The 15,750-nt window shown below is 41.3% G+C and overlaps 1 protein-coding gene across 2 annotated transcripts; it reads right to left on the bottom strand.

Annotated features, from left to right (window-relative positions):
- Positions 1-3,513: 3,513 nt before the first annotated feature.
- RNF138 (ring finger protein 138) lies at positions 3,514-15,339 on the bottom strand. Of its 2 annotated transcripts, none has more exons than XM_048286867.1 (7): positions 14,858-15,339; positions 13,816-13,981; positions 12,209-12,324; positions 9,251-9,316; positions 8,656-8,761; positions 7,762-7,869; positions 3,514-6,370 (listed from the first exon to the last, which is right to left on the bottom strand). In XM_048286867.1, the coding sequence occupies exons 1-7, from the start codon at positions 14,968-14,970 to the stop codon at positions 6,302-6,304; spliced, it is 744 nt and encodes a 247-aa protein (XP_048142824.1). In that variant the 5' UTR covers positions 14,971-15,339; the 3' UTR covers positions 3,514-6,301. The 2 variants fall into 2 exon arrangements, with proteins under 2 accessions (XP_048142824.1, XP_048142823.1); XM_048286866.1 differs by having other exon boundaries at positions 9,251-9,319; positions 14,858-15,335.
- Between the last annotated feature and the right edge of the window lie 411 nt (positions 15,340-15,750).

The raw sequence follows: 15,750 nt of genomic DNA, 5'->3' as shown, positions 1-15,750 counted from the left end.
ATTCCTCGCTTCATACCAGAGGGCTGTCCCACCCCCAGACTGCTGTGACTGCTAGGAAGGGATAACGCAGCACACCTGCACGGGGCACCTGGCAGACCTCACCACCGCGGCAGGCGGAACTGGCGAGGGCGATGACATGTGTGCAGTCTCACCAAGCAAGCAGCCAGGAACGAGCGCTAAGCCCCTGTCACTGTCACAGAATGCATCAGTCCTCAGGTGCCCCCGTGTGCCTCCCGCCTGCACTACAGCGCCCGAGCTCCAGCGGCCTCTGGAGAACGCCCTTGGGCAAGGAAAGCTCTTGCAAGGGAATGGCGTTTGCGAGAACGTGTTACATTTTATGTCCTCTCGTGAACAGGGGAGCATTCTTCCCGGAGTAGAGTCGAGGGGTGAACACCGCTTACTTGCCATAGATGATAAAGCAACATAAGGAAATCTGTAATTTTAAGATTTTAAAGTAAGTTGCAAATATTCTTTCTGTAGAATGGAATGACCCCAGCCCGTCTCTTAACCCCCCAAAAATCCTTAAAAGATTTATTACATTTTATGAAACATTTGGAGAGAAATTCCGTATCTAATAGTGTTTTGGACTACAATACTTACTGAACTATCACCCTTAAATACTTAGTCAGAGTACCCAATATATTCAGTGCCCTCTGGTGGTTTGAGTTATGAAAGAAGAAAAATTCGTAAAAGAAACTACTCAAGTTTGATCAGTCTCACAACTAAGGTCACATGAATCTCACCTTCTGTGGCACTAGGGCCACAGCAGTTACCCTGGAAAAAAAAACACCCCACACTCTTCTGTCCGTACCTACAAAACCAGAGACCCTAACACAAGGTTTTCAGGGAAGAAAAGGGTACTATTACCATCAAAGACCTGGTCTCCATGAAAAGTTTTTAATTTTCAACCTCATTCTAATCTCTCCAATCCAAAAGCAGATCCTCTCCCTACAGAAACAACAAAGTAAAAGCTTTAAAATATGTTTAAAAGCAATAAAAGCTATCTGGTAAGACTTTCAGATTCTTTCCAAGCACAAACACATTCTGATAAACACCAACTCCCCTGGCCATAAAAGTAAACATGTCTGGAGAACTCTGGAAATTATTGGTGCTAAGCTTCTTAGTTACTGTATTTACCCCTGTGGCCCACACCAGCCCATATTAAGGGCACAGCCAGAGGAGCTTATAAAACATATGGAATATGAAACAACAATTAGTAACCAATATAATCACAGCAATTTAATCACTGACTACTTTAAAAGACAGAAAAGGGAGTGGGCAGGGAAATGCATAGAGTAATTTTATGGGAACTGCTGTAGGGAAATGCGCATAGAGGAAAACAGGTGGTGAGACACTGGAACAGGTTACCCAAAAAAGCTGAGGATGCCCCATCCCTGGAAGTGTTCAAGGCCAGGCTGGATGGGGCTCTGAGCAACCTGGTCCAGTGGAAGGTGTCCCTGCCCACAGCAGGGGGTTGGAATGAGATTACCTTTAAGGTTCATTCCAACTCAAGCCATTTTATGAAAAAAATGAGAGACAAAAACACAACAGTAGAGAAAGAATGTAAACAGTGAGAAGCACTTTTCTCAGTGACTATGCATCCTCACAAGATTAAGCAAGTTCATAAAAACAGTATTTTCTCTCTAAGCCCTGGGAAATAACCAACAGCTTCACAGATCTGAGGAATGCCTCTAAATGTATACAGAGTACTTAAGGCACAGATTTGAAATAGGATTAAATGCTATTCCACAAAATGCATTCGGCAGTGATGACTCCTTCCTCCCTCCTTGCCCTCAATTTCCTGACAGTGTGAGGCGTGGTGAGGGAATAAATGTAAAATTCACTTTCTTAGCTCTTTCCTGATCATGTCCACGAAAATGTTACAGATAAAATAAGGCTGGTTAGAGCTGGAAAATGAAGAGGTGAAAACTGATCCTTCCCAAGGCAGACCTAGAGTTTGAGAAATGTAAGAAACAGTACAGACCTACTCTATTCCTGAGACAAAAAAAAAAAAAAAAAAAAAAAAAAAAAAAAAAAAAAAAAAAAAAGCCCATGCTTTGACCCTAGTAAGAGTCTGGCAATGCACTGGGCAGTGGAAGTTTTAACATTATTGAAGTGTCTTCTCATTGAAGACGCCCTGAATTTTGTCTCCAACATGTTTTCAACTACAGCCACAACTAGAAACAAAAGAAACCTGATTTCTGGAGCAAATGTACACACTGTATGGAGAACAGACTATGTAGGTTTTGTGCCCTTTCATTGCTTGTTTCTCCATTTCTAAAAGAAACCTGAAGATGCCTTTGTCAGATATTCTTGTAGCTCTTCTGTCTTGCGACAAAGCAGCCTTGGATGCCAGGTTCTGCAGTCATTCCACAAATGTGCATTTTCCATTTCTGTTAAACACTGTCCCATCCCCTAACAGTGTTCATGAATTGGTGTGTCTGTTTCTGCATACAACAAAGGATATAAAAAAAACACACTATCCACTCTTTTATAGCAGAGTCCTCACAGACACTCATTCAAATCTCATGGGACTCAAAAGTCAAATCTAAAAAAGAGGGACCCAGGAATGCTTCCCAAACACAAAAAGCCTTCTAGCCCCAACTACCTGTCAGAAGATGAGCTGGGTGCACAAAAAACCCCCTCTCTACCTGAGAATGAGGCCCTGGCCTAAGACTAGAGAACAAAGGGAAGTTTTACAGAGCTCAAGTATCCTATAACCAAGGAACTGCCAATGAAAATTAAACACATCACATGCATTCTCTCTAAGCAGTGAAATATGAATTGCTGTAATAAAATCAAATCCAATGAAATCTCTAACAAAGGACTTATAAGCAGATTCAGAAGATACAGTGGTTTACTTAGAGATCAGAAAATTAGATTCTATGGGGAAAGAATAAATTACCAAAAAGGAAATGTACATAGTTTTGTTAAATTTCTGTCATTCAAAATAACACATTAAATCAATTTTATTACTGTATTATCATCTGTGTGTCCTTAGAATGTAAAAGCACAAGAAACAACCAAAGGTATTTTCAGCACAAGAACAAAGGGCAGAAGGATAAATCATCTAGCTGCCACCTTGCTAAAGTGTGTGCAAGTTAAAACTTGCAACCAGCCCAAACTTACTGGCAATTCTTTCCTCAGAAAAGCATTAAATCTTCTCAGAAAATCTACCTTTAAATAACAAGGTTTGCTAATGACCCCAAGTGTTACATACATCTTTCCCTCTCCTTTTAGGATGTTATTTCTCTATTAACACTACATGGGACAGCAAAATACAAACATGGAAGCAAGAAAAGATGCACAAAGTAGATCTTGGCCAACCTATCATCTTTTCTGCTTGCTGGAAATACCCAAGATATGATATAAGGTAACTTGTCAGCTCACAGATGCATCATCAGTCACATCTTATCATTCCAGCAGCATACACACCATTCCAGTAATTCAAAGTGCGTAGACATACAACCGATCACATATCTAAGTTTTAGAAATGATCTGAAAAGGAAGAAGTAGCACCAAGGGAATTGATCATCTTTATTATGCAACAAAAAGACAAATAGTAAAAACACTTTAATAGGAAAAAAACCAGAAGGTACAATTCGAACATAACATACTGAAACCATACATAATGCAATGTGAACATGAAAACATTAAGAAGCAATCTTCTAGTAAAGATTTCATGTTTTGAGCATTACCCATCACAAATACACCGGTTTTTGTGCATGTCTGAGTTTCAGTGAGAAAGATCATGACCAGCAGCAACATATTTAAATAGTTTAATCTTCATTAAACGCTTACCTAGTGAATGTATTGGATGCAATCTCTTCATATTAAAAGTACAAAATCTTAAGCAAGGCAGCACCTGCCAATACAGATTTTAAATAAAGAGGATAAACATTTTGAAAGGGTTATTTGTATTGCATTAATACACATTTGTTGTTTTAAAAATGTGTATTAAAGTCTCTCAACATTTAAACATGACTAAGATGCTCAGCAACTATGCATCAAGTGACAACTAATTATTGCTATAGAAAAAATTGTTTCCCAGAGTTTTAAAACAGATGTCATTTCACTTGCAATTCCCAAGATATATTCAAGTAATAGAAATAACTAGTTCCAGTGTCCATGAGGCATTCAGAATCTGTATTGGCTGTAGGCATTTATTGCCAGATCGTATAAACATTTCACTGAATCTAGAAAAGTTAACTAAACTTACATGTAACTGTTAAACTCCTTGGGAAATGATGTATGCAGTAATAAATCACCATAGTATGTGTCTTTGTTTTAAAAGGTAAAACTTCAGCATCAGGTACCTTGAAGTTCCTTTTTGTATGACAGCACTGTTTCATAGTTGGTTTTACAGAGCAAAAGTAGAAATCTGATTTTTTTTCTGTTGTCTCAGTGAACCACTCCAAATCAGAATGTGGTCACATAAGCACTAGAGCAGACAAACAAGTGAGAATACACAGACAAGAGTATGGGGGCAAACAGGGAAGTTGGAATACAAGTTCCAAGCATGGTCTGCTGTCAAAATATCGTAGTGAGACTGCAACAAAATTCAAGAAATGTTGTTATAAAAAGGACATCATCTTCTGGCAAGGTTTTTGAAATAGACAACTGTTTCTGAAATAGACAACTTTCTCTGTATTTTAGCCAGCAATGCCTTCAGTAATGTTTTGCACTCATAAAAAAAATAAGATAGAAAAATCAAGTTACAATGTACAGTGGTTTAGTTCCAACACTCAATAAATTAGAACTTTCAGTTCTGAAACATTACGTTGTAAAATGAGGCATTTCATCCTTACCAGTTTTGGAATATGAAATATCCCAGCATTTAAAGAATAATCAAAACCTCTGTTTGGAGAAGAACAGGGAGGCAGGGCACAAGAAGCAGATTGTACTTTGGCTGCACAACTGATATTACTACACATAAAACGCCATCTAGACTAACAAAACTACTGGGGATGTTTTCCACCACATATGCAATGCTCATTAATAACAACAGCTTGACAACGGGTGATGGAAACACAGGACGTAGAGTCAGTCCTAACAGGTGTTATGTTCAGAACACTCTCTATTTAAAACTCCAAAACTTATGCTGTGCAGCCATCTTCCCCCTTCTCCCTTTTAGTATTATATAAAAGATCTTAAAGTTTTTACAAACAGATTTTCTATTTAAATTCAAAATTGCATTATTACCATTTCTTCCAATTTTAACAATATTCTTGCTGGGAAGGTGGAAATCTAGAACAGGAGCTCTTAAAATATGTTGGTAACTATTTTAGAGTAGTTTTTTTCTTCTCAACTGTTTTTTGAAGCCTTTGGATGCAGGAGATGTACAAGTTTTAAAAAGCTTTACCAAAATAAAAGTGTTTTGGTAGGTGTGAAGCCAGTTTAGTTATTTAGCTACAGAGCCTTCCATGAAACAGGACAGACCAAAACTTCAATTCCAAATGCAAAACCAGAAATTCTCAAAAAGCTTCAACAAAATCTGGTCACAGTCATAAGCCAAAAAAGTACACCTTTTGCATGTCATCTTGAATTGCTCAGAAAATATGTAATCTTCTTTAGGAGTTGGGAGTACAGTGAATACTCCTCATTCATCATATTAGTAAGCAAGCATCCTATTTTAGTTATGCTCCCAAAGAGGAAAAAATAGATGCAATTATTCCTAGGCAATGGCATCATTCTTTCTCAATGAAAGGTGAAAAAAGCCCTGCTCTGCATTGTTGAGCTATAGAAAAGAAATATTTTAATGTTTTAAGCTGTTGTTATTTTCAGTCACATAGCAACGGTAAAAAACAAATCACAACATTAAAATAAAATTAGTTCTTGGCAGGACAAATGCCTGTCCTTGGTGGGAAGAGAAAAAAAAAATAATTTATCATCTCATAAGATACCTTAGAAGATGGCTGAACTTGAAGAAACCCAACAGTGCAATAGAGCATCAGTGCATGTCTTTCTAAAGATACTTTCAAAGTTGGTTTTGGTGAATTAGAACATCCTACATTAATCATATGAACATGTAATTAACAGAGTAGTAAAAGTTAGAGAAAATCAAGACAGGAGTGAGAAGTTCCAAAAATGTCGCTAATTCCACAGGGGCAGATCTCAGTAAATATGTCAAACTTGAGTTTCAGCAAAATCATTTATCAGAAGTCCTTATGAGTGTGAAAAGAAGCTTAGCCCAAAAAGTGGTTACTGAACGACATTTTTATTAATATACCCAGCAGACTGCCAACAGAATAAAGTCATTTTTCTCTCAGATAATCAGTATGAAGATGAAGGGGGCTCTACTTTAAAAGTTCACATGACAGGATTCTTGAACTGCATTTTGGTATTGGGCTTCTTCATCAAGCTGAAGATTCTAAACAAAATAAAAACATCATCAAAATGGACAAATACTCAAGATGTAGCATAGTCATTAGTTTAATCATTCATCTGCTATGTTTTTACATAGGAAATGGCACCTAACTGAAGACTCTTTATGCTACTACATGATTGTTTATATTGCACAGAATCTTTTATTGAACCAAGTACCAAGAGACACATGAGACAGGAGAAGAATCAGTTGAGTGGGACATGGCTCATTAAGCAGAAGGGTCCATCTTCTCTCCCTGGCTCAATTACATTATGGAACAGCCAGCTCAGGAAAGCTGACTGTGTCATGCAATTCTTTTAACAGGGCTTCTAACCAGCCATAACATCCTCCATTAATAAAACCAAAATGGGATCCCCAGACAACAGTAATCATAGATTGTTGAGAATATACTGCTTAAAATGAGAAAGCAAATACAGAACACAAAAAATCTGCTACTTTTGCAGAAATATCTTCCAGGTTGTTAACATGCCAGAGTAATGCATCTTTTAAGAGCAATTCTGGCAGTTTCCCCAAATCAGAATTTGTCACCAGTTTTATGTCATCAAACATGCACTCATGGTGAAGAGGCCAATCCCCTGTATCAAACCCTAGCTCTTCAGGCCCTTATCACAGCTCACTCAACTCAAAGGACAATATACATCATCTTTGCCATCCTGAACCAGGGAGGCTGCCTGTGATTCAAATACTATCCCTGTCCCACACAAAGCTCATGCAGCACACCCCAAAGCCTGTCAAGTTCTGTAGAAACTACCATAAACTCTCCAGCTCTCTGATCCCACATGCAGAACCCAAATGGTTGGCTTGACTTATGAATCAGCCACTGTCTACATCTGTGTATGTAGTTCTGCATGTACTTCAAGGTCATTTACTCAAAAGAAAGCCTGAAAAGAGGCAACCTGAACATTGATTAAATGACATCTCTTTTTCAGTCTCTCTCACAACACACAAGAAGAGAAGCTGCAGCAGCAATACCAGCTAGTCATGTTGCAGTTTGAGTCCTAAGAACATAATTTAGCAATTTCTGCATTAAAAGGTCAATGTCAACAAAACAGAGTAGCATCTATTTTATTCCCCCCAGAAACAGCAGTAATAAACTGTTCTATTAAACAGAGTAAAAGTAATAAATAGTTCAGATTTAGAACACTAAGTCAAAGACTTAATTCATCAGCTTGGAGCAGTGCAACTATTGACAACACCTATTACCAGTAGCACTTCATGTTGATTAAGAACAGACAGGTCTGCTTCTGAGTTCCACGCAAAACAGAAATACAGCACGTCCAGAGCACAAGTTTGGGACAATATTTTTATCTGGCATTTTGATTTTTAGAAAGAAGTTACCATTTATTCCTCCACACATCAAAGAAGAAAAAGCTTACCACGAATTCTCCGTAGTCAAACCGGTGCCTTAGATTTAGATGGCTAACAAGATTTCTAGTAACCTGGTTAGTATCTGCCCATGGAAGAGATACACAAATAGGACAGATCTGAATTTGGAGGGGAAAGGGAAGAGACAGAATGAAAAAAAAAGTTATTGGCAATATAGAATGCATTAAAAACATGTTCTACAGGAATAACTAGTCTATTACTCATCCACTACCAAAATACAGTAAGACATTAACATCAAATCATACTTCTAAGTGTGCTTTTCCTCAACTGTGTAACATTCAAAAACTACATTTCAACTTCGTAGATTTCTAAAGTGTTTCTCTTAGGAGTGGAAGATAATCGTATCTGTCTGAGTCAATTTAGAAAAGAAAGTGATTATTGTATCCTACTTATTGTTTGGGAGAATTTTCATACAATTGATATGATCAAGTAAGCCGAAAGAAGAAGTAACACACCCAATACACATGAAAATACAGAAAACCAAACCAATTTTTCTCCTTCAGACCCTTTGGTTACCTAGGATTACTTTTCAAGTAACTGTAGGTTTCACATGAAACAATAGTTACATTACAAATGGGATTCTTTAGGAACAGACCTGAACTACTAAATAAAGAAGCGTAAAGCATCAGGCTCAAAAACTGAGCCTGCTTCACATCAAGATAAATGAGACAGCTAAGTCAGAAATGCCTTAGAACCAGTAGGCTGGACATGAAATGTTTTCAAATCAAAGTCACTCCTCAATTTAAATGCACTGCATGAAGTATATTGTCTTTCTCAAACCACAGTGATTGTTAAAGATATAGAGCAGCAACTGCACATTTAAAATTGTCCACATAATTACAATGAAAGTAGCTTAAGAAACATACATAAGCAACTGTACTTACCACAGGAACGATCTGATAAAGATGTCTATTATTACAGTGATCCAGCAAGCGCTGTCTGGTAAAATTGGCTTCCTGACACAGGGGGCATTTGAAGGTTGGGTGTCCACTGTAAACAGAAATACAACAGTATTAAACAGAAAAGAGTTTCAGAAGTATTATTAAGAAAGCATATGAATGTTTTCCCTTGCTTTGATAACAACAAAAAACCCCCCCAAAAAAACCCCACACTCCCACTGACATACTAGCAGATCTAAAGGAGCCCCAGTGCTACTACCAAATTGCAATTCTGAAGTACATTTACATTGGTATGCCTAAATGCACTCTTCTGAGACTTGGGCATCTTTTGTTCCCACTGCAGCTACACAGTGGTTTTGCAGTCTTGTAACACCTTTTAGTGCAAATCCTTCAGGAAAGTACTAAAAAGCCCAAATTCTAACATATCGATACAAATGTACAAGAAACTACAGGATTCTATAAATACAACTCCTAGTGTTTTTGTGTGGGTTTTTTGTGTTTTGTTTTTTGCATTAAAAAGTTTGCACTGTGACTATCAGAATCTATTTTAATAACAACTACAGACAAGTAAGCAACCTACCTTGTTTCTCCTTGAAGTATTTGATTATTAGCCATCTCACCAGTATCAGATATTGCATCACTTCTGCTACTTTAAATGAAGAAAAAAAAAAAAAAAAACAAAACCACCAAAAATTGAGATTATTTCACTCCACTATCAACATTTTTAAAAGTTTAACAGTAACAGACGTGGGGGGCAAATGTATTAAGTCCCATGAATTGCAAGGCAACATACACTGGCACAACATCCTAATCCTCACAGCTTTTCCTTTGGATCAAGTTATGGCTCAGTATTCACAGAATCACCAAGGTTGAAAGAAACCTTCAAGATCATCTGTCCAACTGTCAACCCAGCGCCATCCTAATCACCCCTAATCCATATCCCCAAGTGCCACATCCAGACACCTCCTGAACACCTCCAGAAACAGTGACTCCACTGTCACCCTGGGCAATTTATTCCAATGCCTAACCACTCTCTCAGTAAAAAAAAATTTCTACTATCCAATCTGAACTTCCCCTGGTGCAACTTAAGGCCATTCCACCTTGTTCTTTCACTTGAAGACATGGCAGAAAAGACTGACCCTCACCTCACTACAACCTCCTCTCAGGTAACTAGCAATGAGGTCTTCCCTGAGAAGATCTTCTTTTTCTCCAGGATAAACACCCCCAACTCTCTCAGCCACTCCTCACAGGACTTGTGCTCCAGACCCTTCACCAGCTCCACTTCCCTTCTCTGAACTCGCTCAAGGACTTCAGTGTCCTCCTTGGACTGAGAGGCCCAAAACTGAACACAGGATTCGAGGTGTGGCCTCACCAGTGCTGAGTACAGGACAATCCCTGCCCTGGTCCTGCTACCCCCATGAATTCTGATGCAGGCCAGGATGCCACTGGTCTTCTCAGCCACCTGGGCACACTGCGGGATCATGGCTCAACCACAGTCAACCAACACCCCCAGGTCCTTTGTCACTGTGCAGCTTTTCAGCCACTCTTCTCCCAGCCTGTGGTGCTGCCTGGGATTGTTGTGACCAAAGTGCAGGACCTGGCGCTTCACCTTGTTGAACCTCATATCACTGGCCTCAGCCCACTGATCCAGCCTGTCCAGATCCCTCTGCAGAGCCTTCCTGCCCTCCAGCAAATCAACACCTCCACACAGCTTGGTGTTATCTGCAAACTCACTGAGGGAGCACTCAATCCCCTCATCCAAATCATCAGTATACGTGTTAAACAGGAGTGGCCCCAAACCAAACCCTGAGGAATACCACTGGTGACCAGGTGCTAACTGGATGTAATTCCATTCACCACCTCTCTCTGGGCCTGGCCATCCAGACAGTTTTTTCACCCAGTGAAGAGCACACCTGTCCAAGCCTTAGCTTCTCCAGAAGAATACAGTGCGAGATGGTGTCAAATGCTTTCCTGAAGTCTAGATAGACAACATCCACAGCCTTTCCCTCATCTACTAAGCAGGTCACTTTGTCATAGAAGAAGATCAGTTTGGTCAACCAGGACCTGACTTCTGTAAACCCATGCTAGCTGGGCCTGGTGCCCTAGTAGTCCTGCACATGCCACGGAATGGCACTTGGGATGATCTGCTCCATGACCTTCCCTGATACACTAAGGTCAGTCCAACAGGTCTGTAGTTCCCTGGATCATCGTTCTGATCCTTCTTGTAGATGAGCATTACATTTGTTAATTTCCAGTCAGGTGGGACCTCTCTGGATAATTTAATTACCATGGTGATGCTTGGTGGCATACTACACAACTTTACAGGAAAATGGCATATAATACAACAAACATTTAGTCAACAAGAACGGCAATGCAGGTGACAGCCAAGTAATTAAAAAAGCATTACGAACTATATGAATGTAACACAGGTAGCACTTCCTAAGTTTTTTGACTAGGAAGGTGTAAATAGGCCTTTAACTGCCACGTATTCAAACAAATAATTTGCAACTTTCAACTACGGGAAGGTAAGTTTTCTTTTGCTGAGCACAAAATAAACTTTTTTCCTAAAGAAAGAGTGAAGCAGAAGAACATTTTAGAAAGTAAATTTGACCATATATGCACCTCCAGCTAAGCCAGAAGAAACTGCACAGACGTGCTAAGAACGTGAATATTTACAGTCACAAATATGGTAATGGTAAGTTTTTTTATACTTCAGTGATATTATAATCACAGGTATTCTACTGTGGCATACTGCATAAATAGTGATATCAGAATATCCAGACACTTTGGTGAAACATTGCTGCAGCTAATTCCAGTAACAGCTTCAACTTTCAATAGACTGATGGGTTGAAAACCAGAGTAGTTCAGACTGCTAAAAATAGAAAATCAATGGCAAATAAAATAAATAAAAGACGGGATACATATAATAAAGCTCTGTGAAATGAGCACATAAAAAGTTCTTTAAAAATAACCAAAAATCCCCAACCCCTACCATGAATGAGAATATATGAAAAAAAAGGTTAACTTTACTAGCTGAAAACAAATGGCAAGTGTCATTTGATTTTACGGTGTGTAACATACTGGAGTTCCTTATATATTTTGAAAGAGAGCTGTTCAAAATAAATTCAATCAGAAAGCAAAAGCTTGAACAGTAATGTTTTGAAACAGGATACCCACTAAAACAAACTTAGGAAAGGGGAGGGGCAATACAAACACACAGGAACTTCTCAAGAGGTAAATATTATGAAATATGTTATAAAGAAGGCTGCTCAAATGCTGTCAAGGCAAGGAAAGCAAGCTACAAATATTAAATGCTTTTTAGGAGAGTCTCTAGAAGACATTTCAAAGCCATCATGCAGAAAGGTATTCTTCTGTCTGCTAAGAGTAAAGAAAAAGACCTGGAAAAACTCATATTTTGAAGCACAAAAATATGGACAATAATTATTTCACAAAGAAGCAATGCCCTGGAAAAAAATACTTCCCATGGGGTGAGGGGCAGGGGAAGGATGCACGGTTACACACAGAACACCCTGATTACCTGTTCCCTGTTGCATCTTGGGAAATCTGTAAGTTTGGAATAATTGAAGAGACACCATATTCATCCTGATACTTCTTACACGTTTTATAATGCTGTCTCATCCATGAAAATCTAACCTGAAAATAAAATGCCAAATTACTGAAATCATACTAAACAATCCAGGGATAGAAGGAAGAGAGAATTCTGCCAACAGAAAGCAATGCACGCAGGAATTACACAGGCATCATATGCAGCAGAAACCAGAACCTGTGTCTCCCTTCTGAGCATGAACACTTTGTTGACCAACAGGACATCTCCGATTCCTCTCTCCTCTCTTCAGTGTCACTCTGTGAGACTGAAGAACACTGCCACTCAAACTGCTGGACACCTGAGAGCTCTCTCAGGGATGAAAGATGCAAGTAAACACCGTTTAACTGAAACAAAGTCACTGGAACTACACCTCCCAGATCCAGGATCAATAGCTGATGAGCTATAACAGAGTGGCCATGAGGATGGGATAAGCACCACTGCTCCTTCAGTCTTCTCTGGCCTGCTGTTACCTCATGCAGAGAAACATTTTCTTTTTGCATTAGGTGTGTTCCTTTTCTCATTGAGAGGGGAGGGAAAAAAAAAAAAAAAGGTGAATGATCACCAACTTAAGGCTGCCTATTCACCTTTAATTCAAATTAAGAGAACGAGTTGCTTAGATTTGTCAGAAGACAGCTGTGTTGGACATACCCTAAATCTGAAATTCAGGCCCGACAGCACTGTCAAGAAGGTGTTCGCAGGTCTAGAGGCTGAACAAGATCACATCTCACATGCCTGTGCCTAAATTCCATTATTGTTTGGTTCTTCCTTCCAGTTTACCAATTGCTATCAGTTTGTTTCTCCCCACTTTTCATCCTAATGAATCATGTGGAACAAAGCAAGCAGCTGAGGATTCTATTAGTGCTGATCTTCACACTGTCAGAAGTCCCAAGTGGAATGAAACCATCATAAAGACTACCTGGATTTTATGCACTTTGTTATAAACAAAAAGTGTGGCTGAAATCCTGCATCTGTTTATATCAAAAGAGGCATTACTCTTCGTTTCAGTGAGGCTCAAGATTTCACTCAGTGTTCCAAAAATAATGACCCCTTTAGAAAGGAAATGAAGGCAATGTAAAAAGATTGATGGGCAAGGAGGAAATTACATGTGATTGATCATGCGGGCACTGCAAGTAATCAACTCACATTTTTTTGGTTTTAAATTAAATTTTATGGCAACTTGAAGCAGTTTCATTTCCATACTGAAAGTTTCTGAGGTTTTCCATATATCTGCAATTTTCATGTTCAGCTCCTTAACTTTCCTTTTGCCAGTTTTATAGTTATATCCAGTTTTTTTCCATCTTTTTGGGGAAAAGCTGGCACTCCACTTAAAATGCCTTTATTGACAATTCAAAATGCTCTTTCAGTCTACACCTGTTAGGTACAGCTAGCAGGCACTGCATGCCCAGTATATGCACAAGCCATACAAAGCTAACTGCTATAGGCTCTTCAGCTCCAAGATGAGAATGACACACAGTAAAGATGTGTCTGGACAAAAACACGAGAAATTTATTCAACTTTTTTTTAAAGTTTTACTCTACCTGCTTCTCACAGCATCTACAGCCCCCAGAAGCTTTCTTCATACTGTTTTCAACATCTAGAGCCCTTTTGGGATACGTTCTTTCTTTTTTAGTCACGCTCCCCCGGCAGAGAGGACAGTGTGTTCCACTTTCTCTTATAGCTGTCAAGAAGCACTTCCTGCAAAACCTAAATTGAAAAGTTACCACAAACACAGGTTAGCAAAACATACAGAGTTAGATACTTTGTCCTTGAGAGAGCTGGATGATTTTTAGGCAAAAAGAAAAAAAAAAAAAAAAAAAAGAGATATCAGAATAACAGTTTACCGAATACAAAGTTTCATATTTAAAAGAAATATGAAATAATGGTGCTTGCGATGAAGTATATGGAAATCAGGGGAGCTTGGCAATGCACTCTAGGTAAAACTCTTATTATTTATTGACTAGTATTACCGAGCTGCACACCAGATTGATCACTAATGAGATATTAAATGGTGCAGCAAGCACGTGATTCCGGACAATCTTATCAGAGTAACTCCTTATTGTCCTTAATAGAGTCAAAACCACTGCAAAGCTTCATTCAGCACGCGTATCCAGAGACCTCATTTCACCAGCTTTTGCAGCTCTCTTTCCTTACGCACCAGCTGCCAAAGCTATCTTGCTTTTCTACAAAGTAGCACGTTGTAATTAAGCGTCCCTCTGGAAAAAAAAATGCTGAATAGATGAACTGAAAAGAGAGAACAACTCACACTACCGTCCTTGTTCGAAAAGGAACGGGGAAAACCCTGAAGTTAAAAACCGCGAGTTAGGTCAGACAACAGAGCAAAACTCCCCCACCGCCGACCAGACACCCGGGGGTGGGGAGGGCTTCTACTAAATGACCGGTCCTCGTCGGCTACAAAAGAGAGAGGCGAGGGGAGGCCGGGGCAGCAACGGGCTCGCATCCTCAGCAGCTCCAGGCCGAGGGTCCGTGCACCAGGGGCGGGGGGAGCAGAGGAGCACAAGGCGGAGAGCCGGAGGAGGCGAGGAAAAGGCTTGGGAAGGGGCGGGGGGTCGGGATACCCACACGTGCTGGCAGTTGGCGGTCCTCACGGGCGTTTTGAACACCTCCTGGCACACCGGGCAGTAAAAATCATCCTCGCTGAAGCACGCCGGGGCCGCCGCGGCCCCCTCGGCCATGGCAACACGTAAGGGCCTCTCCGTCAGGATCGGGGACGACGAACAAGCCCCGCCCTGGCGGGCTGAGGAGAGCCCAGCCCCGCTCCGCTCCCGGGGGGCGCCGCCGGGGGTCCGGGAGCGGATCACTGGGGGCACCGGCACCGGGTGGGATCCGGGGCGGGCTGCGGCGGGGCAGCGGAACGAGCCCGGCCTGCGCTCCGCCAGCCGCCCCTCGCGGCTCCTCCCGCCCGGCCCGCGGCGGCCCCCGCCCCGCGCTCTACCTGGCGCTGCCCGGGGAGGAGGGACCCGGCAGCTCCGGCAGCTCCGGCCGCGCTCCCGGCGGCACCCGGGGGGGCAGGGGCGGGGCCGGGGTTTCCATGGCGATCGCCTCCCGGCCCGGCGAGCCTGCTACGACACGGCCCCCGCTCCGCCCTGTCCGTGAGGCTTCCCCGCTCCGCCCACCGCGCTGCGTCCGCCCCGCCGCCCGCCCGCCCGCGGCCCTGCGGGGGAGGAACAGCGCTCAGAAACCTGCACGGTGGCAACAGCGCTCGTGCTCCGGGTTATTTCTAGAGCGAGCAGTGCGGTCCCCCTGTACTCGGCACCAGTCAGGCCGCACCTCCAATCCTGTGTTCAGTTCTGGGGCCCTCAATCCAGGAAGGACACTGGGGTGCTGGAGAGAGGCCAGAGAAGGGCAGCAGAGCTGGGGAAGGGTCTGGAGCACAAGTCCTATGAGGAGCGGCTGAGGGAGCTGGGGGTGTTTATCCTGGAGAAAAGGAGGCTCAGGGGAGACCTTATCTGAAA

This window comes from Corvus hawaiiensis, chromosome 26, assembly GCF_020740725.1.
Source record: "Corvus hawaiiensis isolate bCorHaw1 chromosome 26, bCorHaw1.pri.cur, whole genome shotgun sequence".
NCBI lineage: Eukaryota > Metazoa > Chordata > Aves > Passeriformes > Corvidae > Corvus > Corvus hawaiiensis.
Note: the sequence above shows the minus strand (reverse complement) of the source record. Positions and strands in the feature narration are given on the sequence as shown.

Excerpts from the sequence above, each read along its gene's own strand:
- RNF138 (XM_048286866.1), bottom strand. The coding sequence starts at position 14,970 with ATGGCCGAGGGGGCCGCGGCGGCCCCGGCGTGCTTCAGCGAGGATGAT. Across the intron at positions 12,325-13,815 it reads GTAGATGCTGTGAGAAGCAG|GTTAGATTTTCATGGATGAG; the intron begins GTAGAGTAAAAC and ends TTTTATTTTCAG. Across the intron at positions 7,870-8,655 it reads TTTATCAGATCGTTCCTGTG|ATCTGTCCTATTTGTGTATC; the intron begins GTAAGTACAGTT and ends CTCCAAATTCAG.